Source organism: Falco biarmicus, chromosome 1 (assembly GCF_023638135.1).
Source record: "Falco biarmicus isolate bFalBia1 chromosome 1, bFalBia1.pri, whole genome shotgun sequence".
In the NCBI taxonomy this organism is placed as follows: Eukaryota; Metazoa; Chordata; class Aves; order Falconiformes; family Falconidae; genus Falco; species Falco biarmicus.
In genome coordinates, this window is record NC_079288.1 from 7,111,322 (window position 1) to 7,125,510 (window position 14,189).

General features: G+C 54.0%; 1 protein-coding gene across 17 annotated transcripts in view; it reads right to left on the reverse strand.

Annotated features, from left to right (window-relative positions):
• The window catches only part of CACNA1G (calcium voltage-gated channel subunit alpha1 G), a 153,630-nt gene that overhangs the window by 101,371 nt on the left and 38,070 nt on the right, over nt 1-14,189 (reverse strand). For all 17 annotated transcript variants that reach the window (XR_008822444.1, XR_008822446.1, XR_008822447.1 and 14 more), the window contains exons 2-3: nt 4,394-4,505; nt 3,765-3,898 (exon numbers count right to left, since the gene is read on the reverse strand). Coding sequence is in view for 13 of the 17 variants with exons in the window: in XM_056342265.1 (XP_056198240.1) it covers nt 3,765-3,898; nt 4,394-4,505 (246 nt within the window). In the remaining 4 variants the exon portion in view is untranslated. The remainder of the gene's footprint in view (nt 1-3,764; nt 3,899-4,393; nt 4,506-14,189) is intronic.

A 14,189-nucleotide genomic window follows, 5' to 3' on the forward strand; every position in this document is an offset into this window, starting at 1 on the left:
TGCACCCTGCCCGGAGGAGGGGGAGGCAGAGCAGGTGCTGGGTCCTGGAGTGGCCAGGGAGACGGTAAGCCAGGGCACGTCTCCATCCCACAGCTCCGGTTACCAGCCCAAGCCTCGGTCAGCACAAAACTGTAAACACTTCTGCATATTTTTGGATATAAACAAGCATTCATCCTCAATACATCTGCGTCTTACACTGGGAGAGGTCGAAATTGTATTGAATTGTCATTAGAGGGCAAGAGCTGGCACGCAATGCCTGTTAACCTTCAAGTGTTCTCTTAAAAGCGAACTCCCCAAATCCTCTCCTTTAAAACAACGCCACATAATTATGCCATTCATCACTTTTTCTCTTCTCTTTTCCCCATGCAACTCCGTAACCTACAGCCAAAGCCATGTCTCACCAAGCTGAGTTTTGATAATACAGCGCTACTCTCATCTCCAGCAAGTTTTACTGTAATTACAGAGATGTGTTGCAGACATTACACACTCTACAATTAGCGCTAATTGCATTACATTGTCACAAAGAAGTCATTTACTCTCCATGAGCTCATGAGATTGGTCTGGACAGTTTAACAGAGCTGAGAAGTACTTAATGGCATGCCACAGCAGTGGCCAGCAGCACGGCTGGAGCGAGCACGGCACCCAGGCGGCTCTCCCAGCCCTCTGCAAGTGGCAGATTTTGGGGCAAACACCCACAAAATGTTAACATGCTCTGCAACGTTACCCTCTGTTGTGTTCAGAAACTTCTCAGGGAATGGGGAGGATGAAATACTACAAGTTCAGGGTGTTTTTTTGGAAGCCTTTCCTAGACTGGTGGTGGTTGGGAAGGGTTTCTATGGATGGTGTGCCCATGGGAGCATGCAGCACATCCCACGTGCCCCCCGGCATGACATGCCTTCCCCACCCGATGCCCCACAGATGCTGTTTGCTGCTTCTCCTCTCTCCCTGCCATCACTTTCTGCAGTCCATGGGAAGGGGAGCAGCAGGGAAAGCAGCAGAGCAGAAGCCCAGGGACCTGTCGGGCACCGAGGCGCCCATGCTGCACTACTGCTTCCCTCCTCCCACATTTTGCACAAAAAGGGGAGGAAAAAAATGGGAAGGCAGAAGCAGAGCTGCTTCTTCCAGTGCTGACAGTGGGAAAATGTCAGTTTGGGAGTCTCTGCCCCTGTCATTTCACTGGGGAACCTGACTGAAGCCCTTACATGAGACCTACATAAAAATGCGACACACACTGTCGGGTATCTAGCAAGTACAGCAGGGATTTACAGATCGCCCTGGCACACGCTCTCCTCCAGGACCACAGAGCAGCTCTGGCCCCATTCCCAACATCACGCACCTGCTCAGATGTAAGATACCTTCATGTTGAGCTCAGCTCACCCCTTGCTCCCACGCTCTGCTGCCAGCACCATGGTCTGGATGTTCATCGAGGTAATTTGCCCCATGTGGGAACACAGAGCTGCACTCAGGGAATACCGGAGGAGTTGCCCTCTGCTGAGACTGGACACTGCAGTGCTTTTTTCGCTAATCATTACAGTGCTTTATATTACACCTTGAGTCTAGTAAAAGGCTTGGATACCTGATTTTTTTCCTCTGCTACAGCAGTGGCTGGCTCCTGCAGCCCCTTCAGCTTTCCCTGGCACTCGGTGCTGCTGGGGATGGCTGAGGGACCCTCCAGGATGGCAGCGATGCTGTCAGCAGGATGCAGCGCTCCGGGATGGGTGGGTGAGGGCTGGAGGAGAGTGCAAGGGCATGAAAGGCAGCAGGAAAAGTGGGCGCTGGGGGAGGAGAGGCTCCGCTTTGTATTTAAATTCAGTTCGATCCTTTGTCAGCTGAATTGGTTTTGATGGGGCCCAGATGGGAACACTTGATGCAGATGAAGGAAAGACTCATCATTTAACGAGAGGCAAAGGCAACCTGGCAGGAGTCATGGGAGCAGTCAGGCTGCAAGGCTGCGGAACCCCTGCCACGAACTAATGCCTCGGTGCATCGGGGGTGTGGGAAGGCAGCTGATCCCGAGGGGAGGTCGGTGCTGCTGCCTGCGCTCTGCTGGATCCAAGGAGGCAGCTCTCACACACCCAAACGCCCACCCAGGTGCAGTAGGGGGCAGGAGATTGGACACTTGCTTAAGCAAAGTGCCGCTATACTTTGGCATAGGAATTAGGACAGCCTCTGCTGATGTCCCTCTACACGGGGGTCCCATCATGGTGGGGTCTCCATAGAGGCACATCAAGGATAACTCCAGCTCCAAAGACCTTGCAAGCTCAACAGGGAAGGTCAGGACTGGGCTGGGAGGAGAATGCAGCAGCACCCCGGGGTGGCAGAGCTGGAAGCAGCCCAGCACCCAACACAACATCCCCCCAAGCCTCCCCAGGTGGCATGTCTTGCCTCGCTTGGGTCTGGTTCTTCACCACACTTAATTCCAGCATAAGAAATAAAGAAGAAGCAGAAATAAAGAATACACAGGGTGGCTTTAGCAGGCTCCAGTCCTTGGCTGTACTGCTGATGTTTGCAACCCTACCAGAGCCGATCGTGCCCACAGTCCCACCTTGTCCAACATCCCATCACTGCAGCCCCTAATGTTGCTCAGACACTTCAGAAGGAAACTTTGAGCCCTCTCCTAACCCAAGGAGCCAGAGCCTGGTGCAGCTGGGAAGCAAGAGGTTGTAACCTCCTGCAAAAGATGGATTTATGGGGACAGTTACAGCTCTTGGCCTTTCTGCCCTCCATCTCTGCCTCCAGTCTGGGTCTTGAGCCTCACTACATCTTTTGGCCTCTGCAGCACGCTGTGGCAATGAGTTTCCTAGACCAAATATGCACTAGGAGACCTGGAATCTCGTTACTGGTTTTACTGGCCACTGTTTTGGCTCTCCCAGCTGCCTGGCAGAGGTGTGTGCCATGAATGACCCCATGGGGCCAGTGACAGACCATAAGCAAAGCCCACCAAGGTGTTGCCCCTTCTTGGGGCACACCAAACCCATGCCAGGTACAGCCCAGCCAAGCTGGGAGGGTCCCCTGCTCCTTTCCAGGAAAAACCAGAAAATTTGATCTCTAGCTCTGTCAAAAGAAGAAAAAAACAGTTTTCTCAAACGTCTTTGGGCTCTTGGAGCGGGGAGGGGAGGCGAGGGCCGGTGAGCGATTTGTGTGTCAAAGAAATTCAGCTCACTGGCCAGGGGCCAGGGACTTTTCATGTGGATTTCCAGCCTCCGCCAGGAGACTCTCGGGTGCTGGAAGAGCCTTTAATTCAAACCAGGTGCCTCTGAAACGAAAACACTCAAAAAAGCGAACTTGGTCGCTTTCCCTCAAAAGAAAAAAAAAAGTAAAATAATGAGGGCAATCATGCACATTTCAGTGAACTATCGTGCCTGGCACGCCACTCCATGCTCTCAGCCGCCCGCTCCACCGCCACCTTGCCCGATGGAAACCGAAACCGCCAGCAGGGCTGGAGGGAGAAGAGCCGAGCCCAGTGCTCAGTGAGGTTCCCCCAGAGCACAGGCTGGCCAAAATCCACTGCAAACAGCTTTTGTCGCCCTGCCCTGCTCTCTCCATGAGTTGACTGTCAGCTTTCCCACAAGCTTTAGGGAGGACTGGAAGGACTGCTGCAGTCCGGGTGGTGATCGCCACTGCGGAGCCACGATGGATAATGCCGACCGCAGCGATGCCCAGCAAGCCCCCAGCTGCTCCCCTGAATCCACTGCTTGCCAGGTGGTGCCACAAATAACAACAGACAGACACGGGAAGAGGGGGACCCGCCATGCCAGGCTTACCCTGCGATGACGATGAAGAAGTCCAGGCGGTTCCACGTGTCTCCCAGATAGCATTTCTTCCCAAAAATCCCCAGTGCAATCATCTTGATGATCATTTCCACAGCAAAGAAGGCAAAGATGAAATCGTCAAAGCTCTGCAAAAGAAAGGAAGGGAGGAGGGATGCTCCTGCATCTCTGCACGCTCACACCGGCGGAGGGAATTAGAGACCGGGGTCCAGCAAGGTCTCCTCTTGTGCCAGTTATAACACCTGGGCAGAAGCAGTGTTGTGTCTTCCCCCAACCCAGACTGGCCAGGAGCACCCACTGTGCTAGGATAAAGGGACCAGGACATTCTGGGCTCTGCCTTCGCTATAGACTAGATGGCTAGCTCTCCCTGAGCGCCCAAAGCCAGCCTTGGCTATGCTGGGGTGGCACAGCCTGGCAGCAGCTTTGCCTGATGACACTGTGTGTTCACATCCGAGCACCAAACCCAGCACCCGTTACGTGCCGGTGGGACAGCAGGACCTAGCCATCCCTGGGCATGAAGCCACCCCTGCCACAGCTGGAGCCAGCTGTGCCACAGCTTGGTCCTTCCCACCCCACCTCATCCCGGGGCCACCATAAGGCTAAAAGCAGTGGCCAGGCCATACCTGGAGGATCCTGCAGCGCGGCGAGTCACAGGCGATGTCCTCACAGGGGTGGAACATGCCCAGCGTCACGCAGTTGAGCAGGATGACCAGCATGCTCACCCTCTCGAACCACCTGCGCAGCACCCTGTCAAGGAAGCAATGGACCCCGGCAAGCATCCGCGAGCAGCCACCACTGAATCAGAGAGGTTGTGCGGGTCTTCGAGGAAAGACGCGCGCACGCCAGCTTCTCTAGGTTAGGCTTTATCTGGTTTTGCACGGAAAGCCTGCCCGCTGTTTAGATACCTGCACGGCACACCGACAGCGTGTTCTCCCCACGCTGACATCAGTGGCTATAGCTAATGGGAAAACCGCTATAAAATGGAAGTTGCATGGCAAGAGTGCTGAGTGCTGGTGTGATGGATTAAAAAATTAGATTAAGAGAACGATATCAGGTTTTAGGATGGGGGGGGGGGGCGGAATCACACCGTTAATTTCCTCTCCTGGCATTTTACGGAAAAGCACTTTAACAACATTACAATTTTCTATTAACCATGTCACAGCTTATCCCAGGGGCGTTTCCCTTAAGTCATTGCTTGAATTTTTCATTCCCAGTCCAAATTAAGACTGTCAAAGCCATTAACCAACTGCCTAAAAACCTTTAAGAGTGTGAAGGCCAGCAGAGCCCATACCCTACCCTGACTGCTGCCTCTTGGAGTGATTTTAAAGACCTGAGTTGCCGGGACAGATAGGATGTTGTTACTTTTGGGGCAGAATAAAGCGTGCTACTGCAGCAAATCCTCGTAGGGATGGTTCAAACCTGGTACCCAATTCCTGCATCCTTCCAGGAGGCATTTCTAGCCAGCTCCTGACTGCCTGGGGCACAGAGATGTGAAACAGAGAAGCCAGTGCAATGTGGCACCGGGGTTATCCTCCAGCCTAGCACAGAAAACACCCCATCGACTGCCACAACCGGCAGGCAGCCGGGGCCACGCTCCCGCCTGGGCGCAGGCAGCAGCTTCCAGGCTCTAGGAAAATAAGCGTGGCCCTTGCCAGACAAGAGCTTTCGCTGCAACGCGGTAGCGGGTGGTGTTTGGGAGCCCGTGCTGTAGCGTTATCTGGCTGGGGAAGAAGAAGGTGAGGATGAATCAGCAGGTGCCTCCCCGCCGGGCACGCGGGGCTGGAGCTGGCAGCTCCTGCCACCCATCCTGGGTGAATTCCTGGGAAATCACATGGGGCTGAGTCACGGTTTGGTCGTCAGCAATCTGGATCTTTTAATCGGAAGAAATGTTTACAAGGTATCGGGATAGACATTCCAACTGTCAGGTTGGGGCTGTGGACTAGAATATTTATCCCAAATATAGTCCTGTGGGGGCAGGCGTGGAGGGCAGCTGGAGGAGGGGGCAGCCACTGCGGGGGATCTGCCAGCATTCCCTGCCTTGGGGGGCTGGGAAGCATCCCTCTGCAGAGTCAGCCATGCCCACAGCTCTGCCAGCAAGGAACTGCAAAGCCCTTGAGAACATAAAGAATTACAAAAAAAAAAAAAACCTGTAAGATCCCAAACAAGTAACAGAAGAAGCGTGTGCTTGCGAGGGCTGTGTGAGATACCCAGCAGTGAAGCAAGGAGGCTCGGGAATAGCCTGCTTGGTTGGGTCAAAAACTGCAGAGACAGATGGATGCTTCCCCAGATAGGCAAAGCCTTATGCAGATACTTTTGTGGTGGTGGAGAAAACCCTGCACTGGGCCTGGCTCTCCTCCCTGGGCTCCGTCTCAGCTGGGCAAGGGACCTGGGTGATGCTGTTGCCACAGCGGGCAGCTGCTTGGTGCTGGCTGGAGACCGCAAGCTCCTGAGCAAGCTGAGACGGGCATGCAACAATGATGTTCATCTGCTTGGAACCACCCTGATCTCTGCTCCTCCCTCTCCAAGACCCCAAGCAGCCCTAACGCCCACCCAGGGCAGCTGAGCAAGATCCAAGCTCACCACAACCCCGTGTCCAGCGCATGTGGCTGAGGGGTGGCTGAAAGGGGAGGAACAGCACAGGATGGCACCAAGGGCCCCCTCCCCATCCTCCTCCAGCATGCCACAGACAGCAAAGCCGTGAGTGCCCCTCCATGCTCATTAGCGTGCGGACACTGGCATCAGTGACTAATTGCAAGCAGAGGGCAGCCAGGTGAGCGCAGCCCCCTGAGACGCCACGTGCTGTACATGGGGTGCGAGGTGCAGCGGGAGGGAGATGTGGGGACCAGTGCCAGATCCACATCCACCGGTGAGTCCCCCCACTGCAGGCGGGCAGCAGCCCCAGCTTGCCCAAACCCCCTGCTGCAAAAAGCCCCAGTACCCCCCAGCCTGGCACAGGTGCTGGCACAGGCACGGCCCCCCCCGCTGCCCTCCCCAGCGAGGTGATGCCGAACACCCCCCACCCCATCCCCCTCAGCTCTGTCCATGCCCCCGGCCCAGGTCTGGTCCCTGCCGTCCCCACACCCCAATTCCCCTTGCAGGAGCAAACATCTTGCAGGCAGGAGAACAGCCTGGCAAAGAGGGGAACCTGGAGAGCTGGAGGGGATTTTATTTGCTGATGGCAGTTTCTTTTCCCCAGCTTTAACAGCAGACCCACTTATCAGCATATCACTCCCTCCAGCAAATACATTTCAGTCCAATATAACACATCACCCTGATTAAATATTCCCAGGACAGGGACCCCCACAGTGCTGAGGGCCATATGTTAATGTGCAGCTGATAGATCAGAAGGTTGGGGGGTGGCATTTTATTTTTTTGCCTACTTTTTTTTTCCAGCTGAATGAAACTTCAAGCTCTTTCTTCTGCTAATGGGATTTTCAGAGGCACACAAAGTGCTGATGGCTATGGCTTTGTACCAACCCTCCTTTGAGCTGAGAGGCTGACAAAGGGAAACTCTTCAATTAGCAAAAGCAGAAGGTGCTTTATTGAATGCCGCTCGCTACTGCTGCGTGGGCAGTGAAGGGGCAAAGGGGCTTTGGGAAGCACCAGAGACAACAGTGCTGGTCCTCAGCCAGCAGCTGAAGCAAGGGCGAGGAGCCAAACGCTCAGGGCTAGAGGCAGTGGCAGTGCCACCTCCCCACTCCACATTGCACGAGATAAATATTTGCTGCCAGCAGAGCAGGTCCTGGGGGTCCTGCCCTCTCCTCGTGCCAAGCAGGTGGGATGCATAGGGCTGATGTTTAAAAGAAATTATCAATGGGGCTCGTCCTCACACAGCAGGTAATCACCCCATCTGTTCCACCCACAGGTGTCAGAGTCCCCACTTTTCAGGGCCACCTGCTTGCCCCAGCTCATTCTTAAAAATCCACATTTTTACCATCATCTTGCTCAAGACAGCCAGCCAAAATGCTCACAGATTCTTTTCAATTAAAAAAAAATCTCTTTCTGACACACAGAAATAGCCAGCAACGCTTTTGTTGTAACCTGACCCTTAAAATTTGTAGGATGAAGAGCACAAAAAATAAAGGACGATATCCAGAAGCCTCTCACTTGTTATGAACAGGAGCCTTTGCATAGAGCGAGAGCCCTCAGCCCCTTCCCACGAGTGATCCCCGTGTTACCTGCCTGTGCCCAGCAGAGCCTGACCTTTCCTAATTAAGAGGCAAGAGCCCCAGATTCAATTAGCCAGCACTACCCCGCTTAATATAATTAAAAGAGAAAGATATTGCATTATGCTTGCTATGATTTGGTTGCAGAAGTTTGGATCAAATACACCAGCAAGTGAATTAAATGGGAAGCTGCTTCTCGAAGGCAGCAGCAACCAAGAGGGTGGCAGGTGTGATGCTCGGTCCATCAGCAGCCCGGGCTCTCTCTGCTGAGCCAGAGCACACACCCCGCTCCTAGTGCGCTCTGCAGCTTGGAACTGGGGAGGCTGGGCACCACTGTGCCGCAGCATCGCCTGTCCCCAGAGATGGTGGACCCGTCCCTGGGAGTTTGGGCACCCACGCTGACAGCCAAGCCAGGTGTGGAAGAGGGACACGCACTCTTCCATGGGATTACAATTTATTTCTTCCCTTGGTGCTCTGCTACTCCCACGCGGCTTCTGCTGTTCCCCCTCTCCTTCCCTGCATCCCCCCCTCTCCTCTGCTCCTTCCCTGACCCCCTCCAGCTCTCCCTAAGCAGCAGCGGTGCTCCAGCAAAGCAGCAGCTCCAAGGCATCATGCTGCCATCCTGCCATCGCTGGGAGATGGGGCAGGACCCCCTGAAAGCACAGCCAGCATGATGGGGAGTAGGGCTCTGCAAGCAATGTGGGGACCAGGGTGCAGCCCTGCAGCACTGGGGGCTGCAAGCTTGTATCCTGCAACAAAACCCAGCCACAGAAACGCATCAAGCTGCCTGGATCCAGCCCGGTGACACCTCAGCTCTGCTCTCCTGCCTGTTTTCTAGGGCAAGGAGAGGTCATTCGGACCCACAGGCCATGGCCATGGCCACGATCGGGTCCCCCATCACCACCCGCAGCCAGTTCTTTCGCACCGGGCAAAGCTTTTGCTCGCCGGGACAGCGGCTGGTATTTGACAAATGTGCCGAAAGCGCTGGCGAGGCCTGGAAATTTTTGTGCAAATGTGATGTGAAAATTGGGTTGAAATGACAGCCTTCCCCTGCAGTGTCACTGAGTCCCACCAGCTTAGGAGTGACACTGGGATAAGCTGCAGACGTTAATGAGAGCAGAGTTTTAGGCTTCATTCATATCATCAATTCCAGAAATAGCCCCTTTGACAGGAGCATAATGGGACTTCCAGGGTCTGGCCTTTGAGGGGGTGGGAGGAGGCAGGGACTAAAATCCTAAAACATTAATTCAGGCTGTTTGCAAGTGAAGTTAAAAGTCTTCAGAATTAATCTGCCTCATGGATGGAAATAATAACCCCTTCCCGGCTTTACCTCTGACTGCACCAGGCCAACAGGAAAAGGTTCTTCATGTCATGCCCAGTTGAAAGGTTATAGGATTCCCACCACAATCCTAGACACTCAACTGGACTTTTTCCTACCACATTCCTTTGAAAGCAAAGCCAGCACCCATGTTCTGCTTTTAGCATTTGCAGGAAACAGTTGCATCCCCTTGGATGCCGCATGCCAGAGGTGCTCTCAGAGCATCTTTACCCAGTGAATCCACTTCCCCAGCTTGCAGCCAAGTGCTGGCAGAGATCTGCCCCCAGTGTGATCCTGACACAGTCTCTACCCCACGGGTTTGCCCTCCCAGGTGATTTTCCAGGTGTGGTACCTCCCCTCCCTCTGGAGAACACAAGAGCGGGATGAAGCAGGGGAGACGCCGCAGGTTTACAGCCCTTCCCGCAGCACCGCAGCACCGCACCGGCAGCAAAACTGCTTTTTCCTGGCAGGGTGGATAACCCACTGCGGGCACGGCAGCCCCCGGCACGCTCACGTGTGATGGAGCGTGTGCCTCCTGCCCTGCCGTCCGCAGGGATTCATGCCAGGCGAGTCCAATCGCCAGGGCATTCCTGGAAAGCAAAACCAAGAGACGTTCCTCCAGTGGGGCTGCAGAAAAGGGGTTTAAAAATCCAAACACTGCTCCGAGAGCATTTCCATGGCATGCCCAGTGCCTGCCCCGTCCCAGGTCACCACACCTGGCAGCCCGAGGACACGCTGCTGGGAGCCAGTGTGACCCCACTGAGCCTGGTATATCCCTGGCTGCAGACTCTGAGCCGGGAAAAAGCCAGGCAGGGAGCATCCCTGCCTCGTCACTGCTCTGCAGCTCTTTGCAACTGCTTCTCACAGTGCAGACAGACCCAGGAGGTAATTTTAATTCATGCAGCTTCACAATTAAACCTGGGAAACCAAAACAGGGCAATTATTCATGCCAGTGTTTTTTGGAAGTTTCACCTCTAATTCATTCTCTCTCACAGATGTTCAGGGGGATGCACCAGCAGCTGCTTCCCTCTGCCGTGAAACACCACACTCTGCTCCCATCCCCATGGGATCATGGGGCCACGGCCGCACAACAGTCCCCAAAGGACCCGTACCACACAACGGCGACTGTAAAGCCCCAAAGTAGAGGAAAATGGGGATTTGGGGGAGTAATCACTTTAATCATCGTTTTTCTCCCAAAGATGTAAAAACCGCACTGTTGGCTGCAGGCAATAGATGCTCTCCTCTGCCTCACAACACAGCCACCTCTTAAGGGGGATGGAGGATTTGCTCAGCAGTGCGGAGGAACCCTGCTCAGCCGCACAGGTGATGAAGCAAAGAACGATGCTGTATTTAGAGGAGATGAAGCTTCATGAAAAAAAATGTTTTGTGAAAAAAAAAAATCCTGATGAGGTTCTTATTTGTCTTACTGTTTTGGAATTGTTTCCCCATAACCTTTTAGATTTGTACTTTACGGGTTTTTTTCCACAACCAAAAGGGTTTAAAAACTTATTACTTAAAGAGAGGAAAAAAAAGAAGCTAAAAAAAAAAAAAATCCTGCAAGCTGAGTGAGTGTCTTGCATAATCTCCAAACTTCAGGAGCTGGAGCTTTTAAGAAAAGCCCCGCATATCACTTCCAATTAACTCCTGAGCTGGGAGGGCTCAGCTGCTGGCAGCCTGGCCTTGGGACCAGCATCTGTGAGGATGGGTGCTTTAATAAAACAAAACACACACACAAAAAAAACCCCAAGCAAGAACACTTTAGGCTGATTTTAGTTTGGCTTCTCATCCCAGTCCTTCCTTCTTCCTCATGCCTGTCTTGACATCATAGAGCAGAGACCAAAAAAACCAGCCCAAAAATGGACCTGTGCGAAGGGCAGGGCCAGTGTGTGGCCCCCAGCCCCTGGGCGAGCAGGATGGGTCGGGATGAAAGCCCCACAGGGCTGGAGCTCGCCAGCTACTTCACCAGCTGATTGCTAGAACAGAGGGACCCCCCCCAACTTCCCTCTCCTACTGGTTTAGCACCTTCTGCTGCCATTTGGGCAGCTCAGGGACAGGCTCTCCTCCCAGTCGCCCCATCGAGGTGGGCTGCAGAGGTGGGAGCGTGCCCTGGCACACACGTGCCTGTCCCATCCTCCTCCTGGACCCATCACTCGCAGCTTCCAGCTCAGCCTCCGCACCAGCCATCGCCTCCCATGGCAGGACCTGCTCCCTCCCAGCAGCTCACACGTGGCATTAACAAAAATGTTGTTGTGAGCACTAAAATCCTTCCTAATGGACTCCTCCTCTGCAGGAGGGACCCGAGGTTACCAGTTAAAATGCACTGAATATACCAAAGCCATTGCTGGTGCTCAATAATGTATTTAAGACATTTTCTCCCATCACACCTTATGAAGCGCATAGTGGATAGACACTTAGCCCCCAAATATATATATATTTAAACTCATTCACTGTAAACTGTCCCTTAATAGGACCTGACCATAAAGCTCAGCGGAGCAAAAGAGTGGCGGTGCTGGCTGCTCACCAGGATGGCTCCACATCACCCAGTGGTGCAACCCCCTCATGATGCTCAGCCCCAGCCGTAGTCCAGGATGGAGGAAAACCCACAGAAACCCAGGTAAATGCTGCAGCATGGGCAGATACATCTTCCCTTCATGCTCACACAGAGCGGCACCTCGTGCAGAGCTGCCAGAGACTCCTCTCTCTCACTAAGGCACTCAAGGTATTTGGGATACTATTAAGTTTCTACCATCCCTGGCTCAGCTTCCTGCATTACTCAAGACCAAAACCGTTATGCAAGGCTTCCTAAACAAGTTGCAGTTAAATCTTTGTAACACCCTACACCGACACATTGTTGGGATATGTCATGTATTTGTCTTATTTTGTTCCTTCTTTGTCCTTTTTTTAGTCTCCTTCTACTTTTTCCCCCTTGGAAGTACGCTGGTTCCCATGGAAACAGTGATGTTACGGGTATGGACAGAGCTTCAGTGACGTCCACAAGTTCAGTATAAAAGCGGATTTATGTAACAGTTGGTGAAATGAAGGAATGGAAGAGATGGCTCTGCATGACCACACATGTGGCAGCGGTGCTGCTGTGCCAGGGATGCTGCGCTGCTCAGGCAGGTTCACACCAAACTGGGAAAGAATGACAGGGCAGGGCAGAGAGGAGGAGATCCCAGATACATGGGAAGGTGGACCAGGATAAAACTTGCCCTAAACTTATATATATACATATATAAATGAAAATTTTGCATCTATGTTTATTTATTTGTATTTTTATATTCAACTGTTTCCTTGGAGGGCATCTCTCATACTTTACTGCTGAAGCTGAGGGCAGGTGAGGGACCAGGCTACCCACGCCGGGCACAGAAACCTCCTCCCTGCGCTCACCTGGGAGCTGCAGGAGGGCAGCCGGGTCCTCACAGCCACCCAAGCCCCAGAAGCCACCCAGGACGGAGGCCACAGAGCAGCGAGCCCGCTCCAGCGCTGGCAGACAGCACTTGCCCCCATGGCCAGGGCAGGAGATCTCCGAGCCATACCTCCCCGAACGGGGAAAGGGTGCATCTCCGGGAGGCTCCTGCAGGCTTCAAAGCCTGAGCAAAACAGGCACATTTCCTCTTTTTCACGAGCCTGTGATTTAAATCCCTTCCTAGGGCAGCGCACAGATGGAGGGGATGTCTCTCCTCCTCCTCCTCCATCGGTCCCCAAGGAAGAAGCCCAAACAGCTTCCAAAATGAGACATTGCCATGCCCAGAGACACACCACCTCGAACCCCCTCTCTCTCTGCAGAGGCTTGGCTGGCAGGCACCGTACCGCGCGGAGCCAAAACCCCCAAAAAATCAATGTATTAATAAAGCTGGGGAAGCGGCAGGCTGATTATAGCCTGCTGCAACCCAGGGACGGGCTGGTGAGAACAAGCCTGTGCTAATTGTCTTGGCAGCTCCTCCACTTTGCCTTACGATCCCTGACATGCTCCAGGAAGCCTCAACGGGCTCTCTGCTCCCACCACTGCTGAGTTAATCCCCCTTGGCCAGGAATATCCTGCTCCCATCCCTGCCGAGTCAAAATATTCACTGCAAACATCAGCACCCTGCCCGGCACAGGTGATCTGGGCTCCCTGCTTCCCTCCGCGCCCCTCTCTCCTGGGGATCACTCCCTCCCCCCCAGCCCCATCTCACTGGGGGATGCAGCCCCCTCATCCCCCCGAGCCCCCAGCACAAGCTCGAACCCAATCCCAGCCTACTAATTATACACAAGGTGAGTGCATGAAAGATTCATCTGGGGCAGGGGCTGTCAGCAGCTGCAGTGGGGAGCACGGGAGATGGGACAGCTCTGCAGGGTCAACAGCAGCCACTGATTAATTCAGTGCTTTCCTAATTGTCCGAACAAGCAGGTGGCAGGATGGCACTGAGACATGGTAACCAAGCGAGGACCACAAAACCCAGCGAGCCCCCGGACAGGCGGCAATTACAGCCCATCCTGGCGTTTGCCGCAGCGATCCCAGCTGCAGCTGGAGCTTGGGCAGAGGAGAGGGAATTCCCTCTGCTGACAGAGGGCCAGGGGAAACCTCGGAGGGAAGAGCTGCTAGTGAGGAGCTGGGATGCGAGCGAGCTAAACAAATCAGCTCCATCTCCATCCGAGATGCACGACCGGTTTCTACCCCCGCGCCTCTCCCACAGCCCATTCCCGTCCATCTGCAGACACCCGGGCGAGGGATGCTCACGGGCGGGAGTTGAGAGACAGGGAAAGTGGGGCAGGAGGGATGTGCCGGAGTGAACCCTCCCGCAGCGGCGCAGCATCCCACCCTGCGGCACGGCACAGTCCTCGCCCAGCAGACCCCGCAGCTGCCAGACCCACAAAGTCATTACCAAGGTCTCCAAGAAAGCGCACAGGCATGGGGACACCTCAAACCAGCCCCAGTCTGCCCTCTCCCACCAA